We start from the raw sequence: 23,069 nt of genomic DNA, 5'->3' as shown, positions 1-23,069 counted from the left end.
GCCTGCAGCTGCCCAACATCTTCAGACGACATACTGTATGTTTGTGTGTGTTTGTGCCTGTGGTTCATCACGCTGAATGGGAAGGAAGTGTTTCCGTAACTGGAGACCATCCTGAGCAGACGCTGTTTATCTAATATCAAATGCACCTGAATCAAATAAACATGCTGCAAATACTAGCTTTTATTTAGATGAGACTTTTTGATGCTAGGAGTAGCAAACATCTTTCTTTAGGCTGATTGTGTACACAATAACATGAACATCTGTTCAATGCAACCTAGTACAGTAGCCACTAACTCTAAAAATTAAATAAAATAAAAAAAAAAAGCAGCAAAGATATGTGTGGGTCAGTCAAGAAACTTATCAATACAAATGAAATTATTGCATTTGCACTTCATGGAATGTGTCATTTTAATGGTTTGGTATTCAAACAGAATTGCACAAACTTTAGTCTTTGTCTCACACACACACTCTTACACACTCTTACACACTGTCATGGCGTATAAAACTGTTTACTATGAGATATGTTCAAAGTGTGTGTATGTACATTTCCATCATTGTATGCCAATTAGATACAGACTTGCATTTACACTTGCAGCTGTTTAAAGTGATGCATTTATAGATCAAATAGTTAAAAATGAGCAAGAAACAGTAACTAAACCAGTTGCTAAAACAATAATCCTAACGTGAATAGTTGTAGTTGCAGATAGTTGTAAGTGCAGGGAACAACTGCCAGACTTTCCATAGCAGACCACAGTGAGTCAATGAAGTTACTGAAACACAGTTATTAAACTATATTTATTATGTAGTATGAAAAAAGAACTTAACATTTGGGACACTAGTTGTTTAGTCTGGGGCAGCTGAAAGACAGTTGAAACTGTTCAGGACAGTCGTGAGGAAAAAAGCTAATTCTGAGCCTGTCATTACCCTAGTAGTAGTAGTACCCCTAAAGTTTTACCTGACACCACATGTCATTCGGTTGGGGCAGCAAATAACAATGATTTTCATTAACAATTAGTCAACTTCATATTTTTTGAACAATAAGTCAATAATTTTGCCTATAAAATGTCAGGAAATGGTGAACAATGCCCATTTCTGTATCCCAAAGCCCAACTGATATAGTCAAATTGTGTAGTCATTTGACCAACCCTCCAAAGATATTTAGTTTTTGGAGGGTTACATTACATTGTACTGGTGTGATGTTCTTTTGCCTAGCCTCTGAATGTCTATAATAAATACTAATGAAGAACATACCAGTGTCCTACACGTCATCACTGTATTGTTTATGTCCACCGCTGGTCTATTAGTCCAACATGGCTGTGGATGACTGGTCCGGAAAACTCTCCAGAATCCCTGTCACCACCAACCAGCGTGGAATCCCAAAACAGCCAATCAGACTCAGCAGAACCCTCTGGGTTGCATTAAGCCAGACATGCTATGGCCTCACTCGTCTGGTGTATTTCATGTGGACGGACGCTGCTGCTTTGGATCTAGAGTTTCAGCTCATCAGACTGATTGAAAACATACATTTCTTGGTAGCTGTACATCATCTCATCCTAGTATTAAGCTCAGGGATGAAAGAACCCTGAGACTTAAGGCTGTGCAAGACAGAAAGGCAAAGAGAATTTGCATGTATATTTGCATGGAAACTTCCCTGTGCTCTGTTGCAGCACTCTCTAACACGTTTTGAGTGGTTTGATGATGAAATACAAAGCACTTATAATTTTTTGTGTTACTTTCAAAACTGTTTTGTTGGCCTTTCCGCCCTGCTCACTGTGGCTTGCCCTCAGACCTGTTTGACTGGATGACAGAATAGTAAAGGGGCATTATGTGTAAATCAAAAACACCAGGACATGCGTTGTTGTAGTAAGCAGAGTTCGCTTTCCTCTGCTCAGTGTGGCTTGGCATCTGGACTGAGTTAAAGCAGCAGTGCCAAATGTTAGGCGGTGGGGGAGCAGAAGAGGGTGACCAGTGGGGGGTCGAAGTGGAGGAACTGGAGGGTAACACTGGGGGTGATTCTGTGAAAGACAGTGGTATGACAGGAAAGTTGGAGGGAAAGAGGCATAGTTAAGGAAGCAGATGAAAACACAGCAGTACAACTGAGACAGACGGGTGGCGAGACACAGGGGGGTGGTGTAGGGCTGTACCTGGGCCTCTTGGATTACTGACCTGCTGTGAAATGTACATAAAGTAGAAGTTCATAAAGCTGTGGCTAACACTCATGTTAGACTGCCTGAAGCAACAGCGGAACGAACCGACACGTGGGAGCTTCGGAGGAGTAACACAGCCAGGGTTTCAGGTTGTTTTAAAGTAGGCTGTCCAGTGATCCCAGCTGCTGATGTTTACCCCTCTCGCTTGACTTGGAATAAGCTTCGTGTGATATGGGGTCATACCTACCTCCAAGGGATGTCAGATGAGCAGCGGCCCACTTCTGTTTGTCAATACATGACTCAGACACATGATGTTGGGAGTGGCAGATCAATGGACTGGACTAGGACAACCATGTTATAATCGATTAGCATTGTCCATCTCAGCTAAGGTTATTTATTGTGACTGACAGCTGGCTAGCTGGAGTTTCGTTATGGGTCTGAAAGTCGCCATTGTGTATGGAGTCATAGGACTGCCAGTAAGACTAAATCTGCAGAAGAATAAGAAAAAAGTGGAAATATGAAGAGGAACAACAACAAAAAAAGAGTGGTTATAAACATTATTTATTTTCACATTTCTTTTCTTTTTTTTTTTTCTTTTTTATGGCACTCCTTCAACTGCATAATTGTGATGGTGGAGATATCAGATGGTGTTGTTTATCATTCTCAAAGGCATTTGAGGGTTTGGCTTAATTGTATTATCTGTGATGTCTTTCCCCACACGCCATACTCCTTTTCTAGCAGCTTACTTGTGGCACAGAAGAGGATTTTGACCATGAGCTTGGGTTCCATACTCATTGAATAGGGTAATATCAACAAGTCAAAGACTGGATCCCTGCGGCTCCTCTCTCCTTTATCCTCTTCTTTAGACGGAGGCAGCAGATGCTCCTCAGCTCTGGTTTTATTGTTCATGGCTGGCCAGCCTGGGAGCTGACTTAAAGACGGGGGGAGGAGATGAGCTTTTAGTGCCCTTTTTTTCTTCCCTTCACTCTCTCTTCATAGTTCCCTCTCTATCTGTGTTTGTCTTATTGAGCCCAGTTGGTGTCTGCTGGATGAGTTAATTCCCTGATTGAGGTTTTGGTTCCTTTTAAACAAAAGGCTGCATCTTTGAATAGGCCACATGGCTCTAGTGGGAGGGCTCTGATCCATTCACAGCCATTTTGGGTGCATCTGCACTTCCTATAGAGCCTCAACTGTGAGGCTGATTTACCACCACTCAGCAGCAACAGCAGCAGTCTTTATCTCTATCACACTAGTCCTGAGTGCATTTATGAATCCTTAACACTCACACTCACACACATGGGCCAAAAGTCACATGAAGCGCACACACACATACACACAAACAGACAAACAGAGTGAATCTGTACTTCCCTTGCTTCTGTCTCATTGTGCCCAGAGGACAATACTGCCTGCCTTGGCAAAGAGCCAGCCCCTCTCATCTCCATTAGGTCATGCAGAGAGAGTTGTAGTGGTGATGGATACTTCAGTGGCCCCTGCTCCACTTTCCCTGGGGAGAGGAAAGGAGCGTTGGTCTACAGCAGTACAGCCAGGCTCACAGATGTGCCCTGGAAGGAGTGTAGGTGGACCTGGGGATTTTGAAATGTTTGAAATTCAGCACAAAACAGAATGATTACATTTAACTTTAGCACAGATGTTTAAATGTTTAACCTCCTCAACCCCACAAAGCCTTCAGTGGGTCCATCATTACAAGCACATGTTGTCTGAACCCACAGAGCTTTATTTAAACTCTCGCCAAGGTCTCAAGATTTCCAAAGATACTAGAAATGGCTTCAGCAGAGCCTTCTAACAAGCAATATAGGACACAGTATGATTGCGGTATTGTCCAAAAGCGTGGGAAAATGTATCTTACATTGAAAATTTGTGAGAGGAAGGAATATTGACAACACAACTATTTTTGTAGTTAATGTCTTTTCTTCTCCCTGTCCGGCATTTTGGCCGCTCCACAAAGCAGTCAGACATCTTTTTTTTTATGTTAAAGTCTGATTTCCCTGAAGCGCCCTTGTTACTTCATATTCACTTGTCTCTACAATTACACCTAAGTTGCTCATCCTTTTGTGAGTCAGATCCAGAAATGTCTCCTTTACAACACTCATGAGGGGGAGTGTAGCCTTGCAGTTACTCATTAGCCTTGTCAGTGTAGGGCTGGGTCCTCCAGAGCAAACTTGAAGGGATTCCTGGTCCTTTTTTTCAGCCATGGCAATATTTTCAATTAAATTAAAAGTGATTCTGGTGTTAAATGGCTCTTACATAGACCCTTCTTCTACAAACTGCTCAAATTTGATAAAATGTCATAAAAAATGCCATATTCAAATTATTCGTTTTGTCAGACTAGCATTTCAAAACCCAAAGACATGCAGTGCACAACCACATATAACAAAAAAGCAGCTGAGTAGCAAGTTGTTGAGCACTTTTGCTTGAAATAGGACTTGAATGATTAATCATTTATCAAAATTGTTACAGCTACACTTTCTGTTGATTGACTCTATTTTTATCACCTGTCCTGGGTCTGCCAAATAATTTTGCAATAAGGTAGATATTGTGCAGATAATATAGAAGAATGTTTATATCATCATCTAATCATTAAGGGTTATTTGTAGGGCTGCCCCCGACTAAAGATTGTCCTAGACAAACAGTAGTTGTCAGTTTAAGCCAATAGAGTCGTTGTAATGTTAAATCACCTCAGGTGCTGTATTCCCTATCTGCTGCCCTCTATTGATCTCAGAGGCAGTATCCAATAGGACCACTAAGTAAGCTAATTTGCTGATGGCAGCAACAGCACAGTTAGCAACGGTGCACCAGAAACAAAAACTTTGAGGTGTGAAAACTTTATCAACTGGGACCATTAGTGAGTAATGGTTAAGTCTCCTTGGGGGGAGCCCTTGTTATTTTTTAAGTATTCAGTTTTTTTTAAATCAATTTTCAAACCAAGTTGAATAATACATGTCTAGATCTAAGGATAGATGGGCTACATCAGTGTTGGTGGAAATGTAATCAAACTATAGAGGCATTCAACGTTCTAGTTAGTCTAACTAGCATCGCAGTGATTAACTTCCTATGTTCAAATCACAGCCTTCTGTAGTCTTGACTCATGAGATTTATCAAGCATCCTCCAGCGACGCCAGAGAGGAATGCTGGGAGTCACCATATCGTTGAGTCCACACGCACACTGCTGACATCATCTCTTCCCGATGGCTCACCTCTTTGTGTACATGTGCGCGTTAGAGTGTGAGGTGTACAGAGAGAGGGAGACGGGTGGGGAGTGAAAAAGAGAGTTAACATAGACAAATTCCAGCTGCAGTTCATCGACCCTGTATGTGTCACTGGGTCACTCACTTCCTGCCAGATCATAGAGTCAGCTGGTGGTGTCTCAGCACTGACTGGCTGCTCTGTTTATACAGTCTATATATATGAGCATGTGTGCCAGTCTTGGGAGGTCCATTAGGAAGAAAATTTATTGTCTGTAGTACAGACTAAGAGCATAACACTCAAGGCTTTCACACATCTCTGAGTGAGATCATAAACACTACAACAACTGCCCATATAAAGGCAAAATATTTCTTTTCTCTCTCCACTAATTGGCACTCTAGACTTACTACTGCTCCTCCTCTTCCTTCTTCCCCTCTGGGTGGAGCTTTTCTTTGAAGGTGGGTGAAGAGGACGGAGCAGGAATTGGGAGACTGAGTAAGACCTGGTTGACTTATTTCTCTTCTGCCAGGGACTATCAAACAACTCCTGCTTTTACTGCCAACTCCAGCTTCAGTTATAATGAAGTTTAGAAGAAGAGTGCTTGTTTTATGCAGCTTTTTTTTCTTCTATTTCCAGTTTGGCAGAGGGGTATTTACTGTTCTCCACTCTTTGGAGTCAGTGATTGTGCATACTATTGCTCTTTTAAAATTGTGCTTGTCAGACTCACAGCATATAAAACGGGTCATAACTTTCAGTGTTAACAGCACAGCTCAGTGAAATATTGACCCCCAGACGACTGTCTCTAATAGTTCCAGTGTGACAGATGATTGAAAATCAGCACAGCCGTGTAGACACGAACACGTGTGGTCTATGAAAATTAAATCTATGAGGAGCTCAGTCTGAAAAATGAATAACAAAAAAACAACTATTGAGTTACTGGCTGTTAAAGGTTGCTGTATACGACATTTACTTCCTCTAGAGGCTGCAGCAGACCGATTGCATCTCAGACCAAAACAAATGCATTTTTTTTCCCAGAAACATATTTTAGTATTGCCTTTAGCTGTAACATGAGAAAAATTGGAACCAGGCAGCCACCATTTTGGCTCTGGTTTCCAACAGAGACTCCTGAAACTCAGATCAAACTGTTAAACTGGGTCGTACTGATCAAATATGGATCAAATTATGTTGTTATGTTGCCTATTATGGTTGGGCAATGTCTACTGAAGTGGGATATGACAATGTCCATAGTGAATCATCATGAAGGATGATGATATCATTTTGGATATTATTTACAAGGTGGCCAGTCCTTTATTTATGCTGCCTTTCCTTCAGTAAATCTGATGCAAGGTAATATATAATAAACCCACCCTTTTTTGCGATCTATGGCTGACACTTTGGCTAGTACTTTTAAACCACAATAGTAGTGGGCTCAGTGGTTGATGGCTGTCAGGCATCATCCATTAGCCCGAACTTGTTGCCTATTTCTTGCATAAAAGGTTTTCACTTAAGAAACATATTTTGGTACATTGTTCAGCTGTAATATGAGAAAGGTACTCACCAGGCTGCCATGTTGAAAATGGATACGGAGAAGACAAAGAGGCACTCACATGCACAGATATGCATGCACGGCCGTCCTGGATAAACAGAAGTTTGAGTAACATTGTTTACACTGGGAGTGTGACATCATTCTCTGCTCAAGATAATATAACTCCATTATATCTTTACATAGCAAATAGTTGTTTACTAGCATCTAGAGAGGCTGAATGTTGTATATGACACCTTGAATAGTTTATTCTTTATTTATCTTAATGATGAATGTACAGTACAATTAATTTGCTGCAAGTGGAAGGAGTTTGAGGATTCACTGGGGATGAGTGGTACCACTGTTAAAAGAAATGTCTGGTTTAAGGAGCTTGTTAGTTGTTAATGCCCCCTCCTGCCCGCAGTAAGAAGCTAAAGAGCCTCTCTCTGCCCTCAGTTATAGTCCTCTGCTCTGGTGTCTTCCCATCAGCCCACAGTAAGCAGCTAAAGTGCCAGGCTAAGCCTACGCAAAGCAGACAACCCCGGGTCTTATCTGTGGAATGCTGGGCATCCTTGCAGAGGATCTCCTCCGCAGGGAGGAAGCTGCATTATCTCAAAGCCTCCGTCTCCTTTGATTGTCCCCTGGGACTTCTCTCTTTTTTTTGTCTCACTTTTAGATGTTTACCTTTCCTTCACTCTGCCTCTCACTCTGCCTTCAACTCTTTTTCTTTGTTCAGTTTGCTCTCTGTCATTACCGGTTTTTTTTTTTCACCCATTTTTCTCTCCACACAAATCTCCACAAAAATGATTTACATCTTACACACAGATACTGTAGCTTTTGTGTTTTCTCTTTTGAAACTAGTTGAGAGAGCAGCTCAGGAGTTAAAGGGACAGATTTAAACCAGACAGGGCTCATGATGGAGGATAATGATGATGCTGTCTTTTGTGGTCTCTGCAGTTTTGCATGCCTTGGCATTTTACAGGCTTGCATGTTTTTGGGACTGTGGTCAGCTAGCTGGCTTGGCAAATGCACAAGCTCATGAGTCTCAAGTTGCTCTATTTTTCCTCTAATTCTCTACTGTGACCTAAATGATTCCAGAGTTGGCTTTGTTAACATATCTTTGTTGTTACAGTTTTGTATTTGGTCCATTATAGTACGTAAGGGGTTTTGCCATTTTGCATGAGTTAAACAACAGACTCCTGTGTTTTCTTTTTATGAATAGGTACAAACTGAAAATTAAACAGATAATGCTCATGCATCATTGAGGCAAAAAGTAAACAGTATCTGAAAACTAGGGCTGTGTACTGGCAACAATCTGGTGATGTGATACGTATCACAGTACAGGGTTTATGATTTAAAATATTGCAATCCTATAAGCAAGGCGATTTATTGCTATTATTGAATCTTTTTTAGCAAAATTCAGTCAAAGTTAAAATAATCTGAAGTTTGAACACAGTGTTTGGTGGTGATGTCAAGGAGAATGCCACACCAAGGGCATCGTCTCTGCTAGTTAGGCACAAAAGCAATGTGCAGAGAAGTTTTTGCTGCTGACCATGTGTGGGCATCTTAAGATATATTGGGTAGATAATAAAGCTGCAAGAATTTTGATCATCGATTAAGCGGTTGCAAAGCAGCGGTGTTAATGTCTGTTGGTTGAGATGGTTTGTGATTATACTTTAATCGTCAAAACTTCCCATGGTTAAACAGCGTTGGCTATCATTGCGCAATATTGTATACGTTTAAAAAATGAGCTATCCTCTTATCTGAACTAAACAGTTAATTTGTCTGTATGTATTATTTATGATAACTCCACAGAACACACGAGCACGATTCAGTCAGTGGAAAGTTTCAGTGAAAACAAACCTTGTAACGGAGAAATGGAGAACTTGATTTCATAATACATGCAGACGTCTGTGTGAGCCTCTTTTCTGTCAGCCTGCTTTTTGGGGCATATCTCAGACTATAACATTTCTTATTTTTCAGATTGAGAAAATAAACTGTCTCTGCTTGAATGATAAAAGTGATAAACTGTAGGACTGAGTGCTTACAGGACTCGACCTGAGATCAGGTTACCAAAGCAGTGCCGGCTGCCTGCCATATAGTGATTTAAACCAGGTTCTTGTTTCCCCAGAGGGGACTAACAGTTTACACAGCATGCATTACTGATGCAGAGCCATGCTACGTGATCAATCATTAGACCAAACTTTACTCAGCTGCTGTCTGTGCGATTCACAGTCAACTATAGATCACTGCCCTGCATTCATTTTTGTCACATACACCCTTAACTTGGATCGTATTCCTTTGGCTGTTGTCCAGTTGAATGTTAAACAGAATCAGTTCTGAGATACCTCAACACTACTTCAGAAAGTTGCCTTTAAATGAATGAGTAATGTTTACCAGGTCTTCTGTGCAACAACGATGATGTGAAACTGTCATCATGTCAGGCTGGCAAAGCAACCACAGCCACTGTCAGTAATTTGGGTGTAGGGTAAAGTGAACATAGTTGTATGAACAACTGTGACTGTGCAATGATTTGAGTGCTGATTACAGAGAAGTGTTAGCCCTACATGATTTTCTACCGATGCTAACTTGTGGTGTGTATGAACCCAACTGTCGTCTTTCTTCTGTGTGCAGGTTGCAGATCGCCATGTGTTCATGGAAGAATTATAGATTTGTGTATAAAGTTAGTTTTCTTTCAAACAGGAAAATGAGACCATTTAGTTCAAATGTGTGAAGTCACTAAAACTTCAGCATGATGCAAAGGCTTGTTCAGCTTTTTCAGCACAGCGTGTAAATGCTGTGGTTAAACCTAATCTTTAGGGCTTTAGTTAACCAAAGACAACCTTTGTCAACTGAGATTCTACCTACTGTTAAATCAATCAAGTGGTGGAAAAATCTGCATGATTTCTCTAATAGCTAAATCATCCACAATGCACTGAGTGCACTCTACCTGGTAGTCTAAATGTGTGCTAGTCAAGGTTATACAGCATTACCAAGCAAAGAAATTCCTGCCGTTTGACCACCTCTTTTTCACACAAAAGTATATGGTTACCTTCAGGGCATGTCTATCAGGTAAACATAGCATTACATACAGCAACACAAACACACACAGTGGCAATGAGGGTCATACCTGTGCTTGCACCAAAACTTTGACAAAGAGCAACATGAAAAGAGCTAGCAGCATCCAACTTATCAGTCTAGTTGGCTTCAAATGAGGCTTAATTTTCACAGTTTCTCTTGACTGTCCGTCAAAATTGCAACATTAGTCCATCATCCCCCAGCCTCTGGGAGTAGCCAAAGTAGCAGCAACATGCTAACACCAAATTCATCAGGATAACCCACAAAGTAAACACTAAAACGGCGTAAAGTATGGCAAACTTGGAGCTTTCAAGTTTAAAGTCAGGTCTCTGAAAGTTGAGTTGAGTTAAATAGCCTGAAGTAAAATCCACACAGACATTGTCATCAAAAATGAAACATCAGCGACTGCCCGACCGATGAGAGTCAGACACGAGCAAAACAACCAAAGAATCCACCAACCGACCGGAAGCTGTTGGCCCTTGTGTTCTTTTGCAGGAACTCTTTAGCAGTAAAACTGCTTAATTTGGGTATGTGTGTTTTGTGGCATGAATGCCAGTCATGTGATAGTCCAATGAAAAATTTGTCTGCCTCCTTGTTTATTGTGGTTTAGTTCATAAAAGATCTTGAAACATCTTCAAGGCAGCTTCACGTCAGTCAGGAAATCAGTGATATCCGTAGTAAGGACCGAACAAACCTCCACTTTGTTCTTAGTTAATCGTCTGCTCAGGGTTCTGCGATGTTGTAAGACCTTTGGTTGTTTGTTGGGACATTGCCAGGCAGAGAAAATTGAGTTATCTGTGGATGGAGAGATTAGTTGTTGTGGTGAGAAGTTGCTAAACACTTTATCCTGCCACCAAGTTCTACGTTATACAACACTGTTAGGTATCTTGTCTGTGGGACTGAATAGTGTGCAGTCATTACACCATTTGTGGTTTACCCTAAGTGTTCGCTGTATTTGTGTCTTGGTTCCTATCATTGAGCGGAAGAGTTCAATTTCTGTGCAGCATCTGCAGCTGCAACCTACGTTAAAGTTTCAGTGGCAAAGATATTTACATGTGATATGATAACAATGCACTGCAGTGTTATTAAATTTGAGTCATCGCTGCCACAGTTGCATGTCTGTGGCCTGTACCCAGGCTCATGTGCTCTGTAGAAAAATAGGAATATTCTTCTCTTTCTTATGTAGAAATGGAAGTACAGTTTAATTTCGTTTGAGCTACTGTGATGACTCAAGTGTATTTTTAGATGCAAGGAAAACCACAAACTGGTTAGAGTCACTCCAATTACCCATAGCTTTCTCTCAGTCAAATAAAAGAATGAAAATATCTGGGTGTTTTTCTTATTTGTGTTCTCTACGTCACATATTGTGTTACTAGTTTTTTGTAATATTTTCGATTCACACTTTGATTTCTCTTCAATTTTCTCCTCTGGGGACATGTCACATTGGTAGAAAACATTTTGTGTTTTGTCATCAGTTGAGCTATTTTAGATCTTCAGTACTCTGAGTTTACTTAACTGAAGATTAAAATGTTGCGGAGTAACATTAAACATTTTTTGGGAAAGACCAGACCTGCCCTGGCTTCCATGTTCATCTCAACTAACATATTGGTATATAGCCCACTGTAAGTAACCTTTCAAGAAAGAAGTGAATAATTGTGATCAACCAACACGAAAAATAATAGGTAGTTTGAGCATGTAGAGCTGTTTACTGGTGACATGTAATTATGATTTAGTACAGTTGATTTTTTTAGTGTAGCCATTAGCACTTTATACTTAGCGAAACACATAGTAGTGTTGACACATAGTAGTGTTTCTCACCTTGCAGTACGTGATTTCTCACCTGATATCTCTTCTGATATTTCAGTGGTGATTGCTAAACTGTTGGTATAAGGGAATAGTACTTTTCTTGGCATAGTTTGCTCACTGTAGTTTACAGAGTTTTAACATCTTTTTATGATAAACCTCTGATTGAAAAGAAAGAGGTCTAGGCAAGTAAATAACTTGATCTGACAGAGGCCTCACAAATGATCTGTTGTTAATTTATAAAGCCTGTATCCTATCAAAGGCTTACATTTACTTGTATTGGCCTCTTTTCTAGGTTAATCTAAGACATATTATGTCCAGAATGTAAAATTCAGAGAATACCAAGGATGATCTTCCCATGAGGTTTGAGACTTTGTTTGAAAATCAACTATTTTGTTTGCATTTTGAAATGCTTGCTCAGAGCTGCACTGACGCATTGTTTAGGCTTTTAGAAAGTTGCAATGCTTTATATTGGAACTGTTCACTATCTGGGCTAGCTTACTCTGTTTCTACTGGCATTGCACTAGTGCTGAATGTTTATTGGAATTGGATAGCTAATTGTTGGCATGAGAGTCAGTCCTCTTTCTTTCATCCCACATGTTGTAGCTAGAGAGGCCTCTGCTGTGGCCTTGAAAAGCCTTCTTTCATCGAGTCCACTAGGGCTGCAACTCGTGATTATTTTCATTATCGATTAATCTGCCAGTTGTTTTTGATTATTGTTAGTCTGTAAAATGTCAAAAAATTGTCAGAAATGCTCATCATAATTTCCCAGAGACCAAAGTGATGTCTTCACATTGTTTCTTTTAACCACCAGTCCAAAACCCAGAGTCTTCATTTACTATCATAAATGAAAAAAAGGTTACATATCCTAAAATTTAAAAAGCAGAACAAGCAGATGTTTTACATTTATGCTTGAAAAATGACTGAAATGATTAATAGATTATTAAAATAGTTGGCAAGTAAATTTTTTTTAAACAACCAGGCTAATGTTTGCATCTCTGGTGTTAACATGGAAAATTATCAGTCACTATTATCAGTCTTTATGTATGAAAGTAAAGCAGATTGTCACTGATCAATCAACCTGTCATTTTCAGGTGCTGCGTGGTGAGAGGGAAGCAGTGGGTGCGGCATGCTGAGGCCACTCCCCCTGGCTCAGGATGAGTGTCAGAGATGGCGCTGCCACCATGGCAACGAACGCAGGTGGAGGAGGAGGGGGAGGCGGGCCAGCTAGCCCTAACGATCACGATGGCCGCTCATACCTGCTCCAGATCTACCCACGGCTGGCTGCCCAGTCCTCCACCTGCTGCAACCTCAGGTGAGTGTCCCACGATTTGACACCTGGAAAAGTACCTTCAGCAGTCAATGTGTAGTTATGATTTTACTGAAATATTAATGCAATTAGGAGTGCTATGGATCACAAGACTCATTAAGTTTGGATCGTATTACTGTTTTGAGTCAAAGATCAGACCATTTTTCGGATCAGCAAAAAAGAAAAAAAAAGGTGAGATTAAATTATATATAAAAAATGCACTTGGTTTTGATCTCTCTCTCTCTGTCTGTAGTCATCACCACAGTAATGAAATGGTAAATATAGAAATGTTAATATTTGTAACAACAACAGTGCTATAATATTAGTAATAATAATATGGTATAATAAAATTTGCACTGTAATTATAAAACTATGTAGAATACTTACAATACTGTACTGTATAGATAATTATAGATAATTAGATACTACACTCACTCGCTCATTCAACAATCTGAGCTGTGTTAGAACATGCTCTGTTAACTTTACTGAAGATTAAAACATTGAGACATCACTTGGACATTTTGTGGGAAAGACACGACCTGTCCTGTTTTCTACTATTATATGATATACTATTATAATTATAATAATACTATATGATAAAAATTACGCTGTAATAATAATACTATATAGAATACTTCAAATATTTACTCTATTATACAGAATTATAGTGTATATATATATATGTAATAGATGATTGCATAGTACAATCTGTAGACTGTGATTGGTTCGAGGTCATGAGTAATAGCCAACGAACACTGAAGTCTGTGTCACAGACAGGCAGACAAAGACCTGCTCCAGTGAGGTGAGCAGAGTGCTGCGTAGAAGCTAAGATAGCAGATATTGCCAAAGTTACAATAAACATTACAATCTTATGATCTGTATCTTTGATGACAAGCCTGCCTAGTTACATCAGTGAAAATACTGGTTGGGATTTCACTTGATAGAGACAATCTGATGGCTCTTTTAAACAAGTGCTCTTGCTTTTTTTTTTTTTTTTTTTCAAGACTCCACTGCCACACAGAGTAAAACAGTCTCATTTCACTGCAACTCTGCATTAGGATTCAGGGAATTATCATTCTAAAAAGTGACAGCACCAATAAAACTGTGCTTCATACTAAGATGGTTTCATTTAGTCTGTGGATCACAACACATGGGCCAAACCACTGAGGGCAATCTGTACGGAGCAATTATGATTCGTTCCACCCCTAACTGCAATCCAGCACTGGTCAAAGTTTGTAATTCCATTTATTTTATTATCAGAGTGCAGAAGGATGCAACAGCAGCCACGGTGATCTCGGATGCTGCCACGGCCCTGGGGCTGGACCCTGGCCGCATGTATGTGCTGGCAGAGGTGAAGGAATGTGGCGGGGAAGAATGGGTTCTAGAGGCCGGAGACCTGCCAGCGCAGAGGTTTCTGCTGTGGCCTCGGAAAGCCCAAGAGCAGCACCCTCAGAGCCTCGGCTTTTACTTCTTACTACAGGTAGAGTTGACAGCACACATTTCACTCTACAGTCAGGCTCGGTGGATGTGAAGCACTGAGAAAAGTCGTCCTCCTGCCACTGTCTTACTATTGCATTGTGCTTCCTTCTGCTTTTTGTTTTGTTTTTTCAGAAATGAAAACAAGTAGTCAACCTAGATTACATTACATGCTAATGATGGTAAAATAAACCAAAAAAGTAAGGTAAATTAGCAGCATGCAAAATGTTACCTAATATCATTTCACTGCTCTCACCATAATATGTAACAGAAGCTTTTGTAAGCTCACTTCCATTAAAGTAGACAGATAGATAGTTCTTTATTTATCACCAAGGGAAAATTTCAGTCTCACAGCAGCAGACGTGTGTAAGGGATACAAACAAGGATAATAAATAAGGCAAAGCAAGGAAATACACTGACAAACAAAAGAATAAAGATAGTAACAATACTGATACTAATGTGAAAACAGTTTGGGCCTGCCCTTAACAATTTTGACTTCAAAAAAATTCAAACAAAAAACAGTTTTAGCAGTAAGAAGTTAAGCTACTTTTTTTCCCTTCATCTTTCCCTCACCCAGGAGAGGAACCATGACGGCACTATTCATTATGTTCACCTCCCTTCTGTGAGTAAGGAGCAGCAGGCCCAACGGTTAGCTGCCAGAGGCTTCCTCCCCCCCCCACAGGATGACTTTGCAGATCTCTGCAACCTCCCCATCCTCAATGAGGACAGCATATTAAACAACCTGCGTACACGCTTTCACAAGAAAAAGATCTACACCTATGCAGGCAGCATTCTGATCGCCATCAACCCCTTCAAGTTCCTGCCCATCTACAACCCAAAGTACGTCAAGATGTACGAGAACCACCAGCTGGGCAAACTGGAGCCTCATATTTTTGCTATCGCAGATGTGGCCTACTATGCTATGCTCAGGAAGAGGGTGAACCAGTGCATCGTCATCTCTGGGGAAAGTGGCTCAGGCAAGACTCAGAGTACCAACTTCCTGATCCACTGTCTGACTGCACTCAGCCAGAAAGGCTATGCAAGTGGGGTAGAGAGGACCATTCTGGGAGCTGGACCAGTTCTGGAGGTAAGATGTTAACGTGTGTGATAGTAGTAATAGTTATTTTACTGTTAACAAACACTCAAATAATTTGTTAATATATGGATTATAAACCATTTATTAAGTAATTGCAAAGTTTTATAAACATCAGTTCTATCCAACTTTATAATGGCCAACCAAATAATGTGTATACAGTAGACAACACAATCTTACTGTCATCTTGTCAAATACAATGTTGGTCAGTGGCTGTACATTTAGCTATCCATCTAGTATCACTTTTGCACATGCAGGGCTCTGCAGTCAAGTTAAGAATAAGATATATGCAACATCCAGGTAGAATTTTTAAATAAAGGCAACAAAAACTACTTACTTAAGATCATACTTTGGGTTAAAATAAATGTAATAAGTAAGTTAAGTAAGTTTTTGTACATAACATATATAAGTTATGTACATAGGGTATTTAATTATCATTTGAAACTTTATAATAGCTATCCAAATAATGTTTTAAGAGTTTACAAACTAATTTTTAACCATTAATAAAGTGTTACAAACATCTGGTCCATCTCTCTATGTAATGATTTCTTTAAGGTTTGCCAGTCATTTGGTAATCGTTTGCTATATACATTTTCTCCACTAATTGATTAGTTGTTTGGTCCATAAACTGGCAAACAATATTCATTAGTGCTTGACGAAGCTCAAGATGACGCCATCAAATGTCTTGTTTTGTCCATAACCCAAAGATATTCAGTTTACTGTCAGAGAGGAAGAAAACTGAAAATATTTACATTTAAGAAGCTGAAATCAGAATTTTGGCTTTTTTAAATGTAAAAATATGACTTAAATCGATTAATCGATTATCAGAATAGCTGTGTGCAACAATAGACGAGTTGCTTATCAGCTGTGATATAATTTACAAACAAATTATTACACAGACTAATAAAATAACATAAATTACAGCATTAATAATGAGTAAACGTAATTTTAATTAACTATCAATTTCCTGTTTATTGATAATTGTTATTATAAAGTGTTACCGTGAATTGTGTCATCAAAACTTTTCTTCTTGTCCGTCTTTCTCATCAGTCACATGAAAATCATTTCTTATCGCAAACCATCTTTTTATAGACACACACATTTCCCTTCTGCACCAGCTTCAGCTAGGTGTGAAGTGCATTGCTGTTTTGATTAAGTCATATCCAACAATGACTGTGCTTCCTCTAAAGTGACTCATCATGTTGCTATGGCATGCAAAAGCAATCACGCATACAGTGGCAGAGGATGCAAAATACACTGAGTTACATTTTGATAGCATTTGTCGGACAATGATTATTTCTAGTTCAGTGCCTATGAATGATAAAACATCCCATGAAAGTATCAGCTCTCATGCAGCACTGAGTAAATGTATTTTCATGCTGTGAGTCCATTGGACTTTAATGCGTGGGCTAAGACACATGGGTAATATGGTAGTGTGTGTTCAGTGTGAAAAAGTTAAAACATAATGATTATTGACTACCCAGAAAGGAGAAATGAGAAAGAGGACAGGAAGTTGCTTTATTAACCCTACACGGGGCCCCTTGCCTGTGAAAATACTGTAGGAATCTGGACAAGACGTTCCTGTTCGTTGGTCTTCTGTTTCTACCTACTTTTGAGCAAACTGATATTTCTGATTATGTTGCAAAATGTCATGCTAATCTTGATTTTTGATAGTGTAATGTCATGGGATGTGTTTTTGACTATAAGAATATGAACAACATGAATTTCATTTTGAGCTGTTGCTGGTATTTCATTGTTGCTGTTTCGATCAGGTGACTGTGCTGTTCTTCCTGCTTTCTGCTCTCTGAGAAAGTATATGCTTGTACTGACATGCTCTGTGCAACCGCTGACAGGACAGAATGAACCGAAACTAGAGCCGATCTGATATAGAAAGCTTCATATAAGTGGCTTATTTTAATTGCCAGAGGGAGACTAACAATAAATCATGAAAACTCAGTAAATATTTTCCATGATAGAATTTTTCTTATCAGTGTGGTGCTGAATATTTGCTCAAGGTAAGCTTTTTGATAATAGTGGTGCACACCATGTTCAGGCCTGACCTTGGACAGACAGACTGACCAACAGTCTGTTTAACTGAGTCATATGGACTTAGACAGTGTCTCCCTCGCTCAGTTGTCTGATTAGCTAGAGTGAACGACAGCCTCGCTAATGTACAGGAAAAGACAGTTATAATCAGACGAAGCACATTACCACAATACACATCTTTCCTCACTCATGCTTTCACACTCAAAATGCACATTTTTAGGGTGTAATAGAATATGATTGTGTGTTTTTTCAGTCAAGGAAAAAATAACTTATGTTCTGCATTTAGAAACATACACTGTCTGGGGTGTTACCGATGAGTGAAGGCTTCCTTCTGTAAGGCCGCTCAGGGTATCTTTAATGCTACAGGCAGTTAAATAGCCTAGGCTCATTCTGAACTACAGCTCTCTGTGTTTGGTGACAAAAAAGGCACATAGAAATACACGTCGACAAGCTGACATCTGTTAGCTTTTACGTTGTTTAACAAAAGAAAAGGTTGCGTCATGAAAGCGAGTTATCTAACAGTATTGTTTTTGCTTGAGCTACGTGGCAAAGAACAGATTTGACTTCATTTTGTTTATTTTTCATGCCTCTAATGAGAAACGGGGTCTCCTCCACTTTCACATATGGAAGAATTTACCTCTGGTCAGACCTCAAGCAGGCTTATTATTGTGACGTGATTCACAACACTCCCACTCTGATACTCTGTTGTGTGGTTTGTTGTGAGTGTCATCTCACATTGCACTTTAAAATGTAGGCCTCCATCACTTGACGTTTACTCTGCTTATAATGTTTATTTTCAGAATTGTGGACTATTCTCTCCATGTAGTAGATGTAATGTGACATATATCTGTATTATGAACTACACATCTGTTTACTTCCTGTCAACTGTACAGTGTCCATTTCTGATTGATAGTGCTGTCTTTGATACTATGCATGTGCTGACAGTTTAAGATAAAGATGTAATCAAAAAGCTACAGTAACATTAATGTTGCCTTCACCTTCAAACTCAGTGATCATCTTACAGTGCTTTTTCATCCTTAAGTTAGTCTTTTCACTTTTCACAGTTAGTGTTGTACATGTTGTTAATAGTATTGTTCATTTTTCTATATAGTGTTTTTGCTCATTTAGATAATCAGTTCTGTCTCAGGTAATCATTAGCGATGTCAGTGAGTCACTCAGTATAGTAGCTGCAGCGATATTAGTCAGTCACTTCCATTTTTGGCAGCTCTTCCAAGGCAGGTTGAGTGTTTAAAAAAATGCCAAAGTGTCTTAGCTAAGCTCCTAAGGATGAAAAAGCGCTGTAACACCACTTCCAAACTGGAAGTGATCCCAATGAGAGAGTGCACGAACATCAGATTGTTTCGGTTTTTCTCAATGTATACATCCTAACCTGTGCTGTGCGTCAGTGAACAGGCTGAAGCGAGTGTTGCCTGTTTGAAAAACTGCTCGTCCTGGCTCTACTTTTGCACATTACACATTACACTAATTAACAAGGTTGAGAAGCAGCACCTTTTATATGATTCACATCCCACTGTTTATAGGTATAGCCTCAAAAAAGTTGACGTTTAGAGGGAAAATGGGTTGTTGTTGGGAGTTACTGGGTGGCACAAAAGTCTGTGACTTCAGGTCATTTTATTAAGTTGAAGAGTGCTTCCTGTCAGAGATGTAATCTGGATGTATGTTGGTGATTTGAGATATATGGAAGCACTGGAGATGGAAAAAGATAAAATGAAGTTCTGCCTGCGGCTGCAGAGTAAATATCAGACAGGGAAGCCCCCTATCTCTGCACAATCACTTGAATACCAAGTAACAAAAAGCAGAAATCCCAGTACTTCAGTTTCAGTGTGGGGAACTAATTATTCTCAGTCCTGATCTGGAAGTAAATCTCCTTGACATATTTTTCTGTTTTATTTCGCAGTAGTGTGGCTAAATATAGACCTTTAGTCAGAAAAGCTGCATGCGGAATGTGGTTTATTCAAAGTACAAAACGGAGCTGAAAAGCAAAAAAACCCCTGATCTGTGTAGTAGTACGTTGATTGGAACACGCAATACTGTCAAATAGAACAAAATTAAACCGAGAGAATTGGCCACAAGCTATTGGCTCAAGCCTTCATGGTAAGAATATAAAGTGAGCTGCCACAACGACTTGCAGACACGGGGTATCCATCCATCATCTGTCACGTCCCTGTCGTCTCCCTCTGACTCAGTACTGGAGCCTTCACTCACAGAACTGCTGCTGCTGCTTTCAGATGCATTTGAATAAGTGCAGCGTTGGTCCCTTGATGTGTGTCAGTCTGTCAGAGTCTTTGGTTCCGGACGGCTGATTGAAGGAAGGGGGGGTTGGAGAGATTTTCCCCTCCATCAGCAGAGTTCTGGTCCCTTTGGCAGACATATTGCCACTCTGCCGTTCACTCCCAGAATGCAATGTGTCCGTGCATGTGTTAGCCCAGTCTAGAGCTGTGGTTGCAGGGGCAGACACAGAGACGGGTCAGTGGAGGAAGTGGAAGTTGGATTCCACTTGTGACCAGTCAGTCAATCATCCTGGTTATTGGACAGCTGTACATTTCCCCCTGGCAGCCATCTAAATTTACATTTTGCTCAGGCACGTTAAATCATAATTAGAGGCAATAGAGGCAGTTGCTTTTAACATTTTTCCACACTCTTATGTGCCTAGAGACCCTCCTTGTTAGTTTATGTAAAAAGATTCTGTTTTGACAACACCCGCCAGCTTATGGAGTCTGCTCATAAGATGGCTGACATGAAACAAAAGTCGCTTTACAGAGGAAGCAATAACTCCTCTGAAATCATGTCCCCTGCAGTTTCTCTTCACAGAGATACTCGACCTCTTGTGGTTCCCTCTTGACAAGTTCCAGTCAAGGTATTATATGGAGCGCAGAATACTATTTTTAGATGCATGGACCAAAATGGAGGAATTTTTGCTTTGACAAAAGGGTTTTATTTCAACTTTTTTTTTTGTCCTGGAAGCTGATCAGATTACAGTGGTGGAAAATGTGTGTGTTTGTGTGTATATTCTGTCCTTCTGTGTGTGTGTGTGTCCTCAAGCTATAGGGGAGGTCTTCAGGCCTGGGTCACACATTTTGAGGAGATGAGATCATCGTTTGTGGTACTGGACTGTGCTCTGTGCTGTGTTGCTGGCAGATTGAATGGCCTCAACCTGAAACCATGTGGGAAAGCTACTGTCCCACTTTAGTTCATTGTACCACTTCTTTCTATTTTATATTCTATTATATTCTTTAAATTTCCTTCTTTTGTCTTGGAAATAAAGCAGGTAGAGGAAAGACTGACAGCAAATAAGGCTCCTAACTACAGAACAGCTCACTAGCTCTCAATGAGGATTTCACTCGTGAACTGGTCCAACTGGTTGATCCTCTGTTACGTGGTTCTTTTGGTGTTCTCTGTTTTCTTTTGCCAAGCTTTGAAGCCTATTTATTCTTAATGCTGACAGGGCCCTCCTCTGTTGCAGAGAGTTTGCTGACAGAAGGTAGGCCATATTTTGGAGATATGTGTTTATCATGGGAAATTACCGATTCAGTTTTTCCTGTCCTGGTGTATTCATCAGAAGATATTGAAATAACATTTTCTTAATATCCTTAGGATATATTTGATGTATACCAGATTTAATAATCCACACAGAGCTCCATCCATGTTCTTAAAAATAACATTCGGCACATTGACAACTCTGTAATTACTGAGATTAAAGCCTCTGGAAATTCGGCTTGAAATAGTAAAAATGCAGGTATGATATCAAAGTTGAGTATTTCATTAAGCATTCACAAAATTCTGAAAGTAAATCTTCATTACAATTAGAAAACCTAGCTCAAAAACGTTGATTGTGTAGGTGTGGCCGATCATGTTTTGAGGCAATGCACTTATGTGAACGAGGGCAGCAGCAAAACATATTTTAGCCACATTATAAAATAATTATCAGTTTAAGTGTTAACTATATTTAGAATATTATGATATATTATGAGTCTCAAAGAGGCAGATAAAGCGGATGCAGAGGGGTTTTCTTGCACCTGTTTTATGATTCGTTTGCGGAATTAACTATGTAAAAAATAATAATAATTATGATAATGATCATACAAGCATAGACACACCCAATTAAAACCCAAAATCAGAATACTTTTTAAATGCTTACTATTATGTACACAAGGCCCTATATTGCATAGTTAGAAGGCTGTGGTGGATTTGGGTTTCCAGTGGCTTTAAGAAAATCTTAGGACCTAAAAATGGGGTTACATGCTTGAATAGGTTGATCCGTCGACTTAACAGCATTTCTGAATAGTACCCATTTCATCATCAGACTGTAGTGTATCAGTCAGATGGTTTGTTTGAAATAAAAGCTTGATTCAGACTTTCAGGGTCTGAAAGTTTTGTGGGTGATCAGAAGTCTTGTGACAACACCAGGGCTTCTTGCTTATAAGTAAACATAAAAAGCTTTTGATATAAAGTATGATGTAAGTCATAACCTTTTCAGTCTACCATGTAGGCAGTGATGTTATTGATTTAGTTGGTGAGGAGAAAATCATCTCCAGACCTGTCACGGCAATAATCTAAAGATTTAGTCTTTAAATAAGACCCTTCTAAGTCCCCAGCCTCCTCCATGCCACTGCGTCTGACCACTTCAGACAGGAAGTTCCTATCATCCGGAACCCTTTTTAACAGGAAGCAGCTACGACACGGGAAGTAACGGCAGTGGTTCTCTTTGCTGTTAGCTCAGGGCCTTGAGGGGTGTGGATACACCAAAGTATTGTATTGTTGTTCAGGAAGTGCAGAGGAGTAGCTGGCCATTCTGTCTGCTGATCCATTGTTTATCTCTTAGTTATGGGTTGCACCTCTTTATTCCTCAGCTATATTTGGTCAAGCTGGGTGGCATTGTGTATGAGTCTGGGAAAAGCTGGCATTACTGAGTTTAAATCACCGTGTCATGCACACGTGTCATTCATTTCATACACACATACCGTACACAAAGGCCTTACTGTAATCATACCATTGAGAATCATATTGAAGACCAGAATGTGCTCTTCCTAACAGGCCAAATACAGCTTACATGTAGCAGCATGCTGCAGGCCACTTCAGGGTCTATTCATGGTACTGTAACCACACCACAAGCTAAGGTTTGATGTGGTACCCATCTAGACATGGGTGGAGCTGCTTGAAATGCTAAAACACCAGACCACAAGACGAGCAAAATGGGTGCTTGAAAACTTTACTCAAACTATTCCAACCTTGTACCTCTTACATCTTCATTAGTTGGTCCTCTTTTACGTACGCATACGGGCGGTAGGCCAAATAACTTAGACCTTTCATGAAAACACTGAAATATCTAAATCAGTTTTGCAAACTCTCCTCTGCACTGTCTTAGGGGGC

At 39.9% G+C, this 23,069-nt stretch overlaps 1 protein-coding gene across 1 annotated transcript in view; it reads left to right on the top strand.

The window, feature by feature from the left end:
* myo9bl (myosin IXb-like) overlaps window positions 1–23,069 on the top strand; it is a 75,773-nt gene that overhangs the window by 11,778 nt on the left and 40,926 nt on the right. Inside the window, exons 2-4 of the mRNA XM_084723438.1 lie at window positions 12,849–13,069; window positions 14,324–14,543; window positions 15,117–15,626. Of these exons, the coding sequence (XP_084579564.1) occupies window positions 12,912–13,069; window positions 14,324–14,543; window positions 15,117–15,626 (888 nt within the window). The 5' untranslated portion in view covers window positions 12,849–12,911. The remainder of the gene's footprint in view (window positions 1–12,848; window positions 13,070–14,323; window positions 14,544–15,116; window positions 15,627–23,069) is intronic.

This window comes from Lutjanus erythropterus, chromosome 7 (assembly GCF_056507025.1).
Source record: "Lutjanus erythropterus isolate fLutEry1 chromosome 7, fLutEry1.hap2, whole genome shotgun sequence".
NCBI classification, from domain to species: domain Eukaryota; kingdom Metazoa; phylum Chordata; class Actinopteri; order Lutjaniformes; family Lutjanidae; genus Lutjanus; species Lutjanus erythropterus.
Note: the sequence above shows the minus strand (reverse complement) of the source record. Positions and strands in the feature narration are given on the sequence as shown.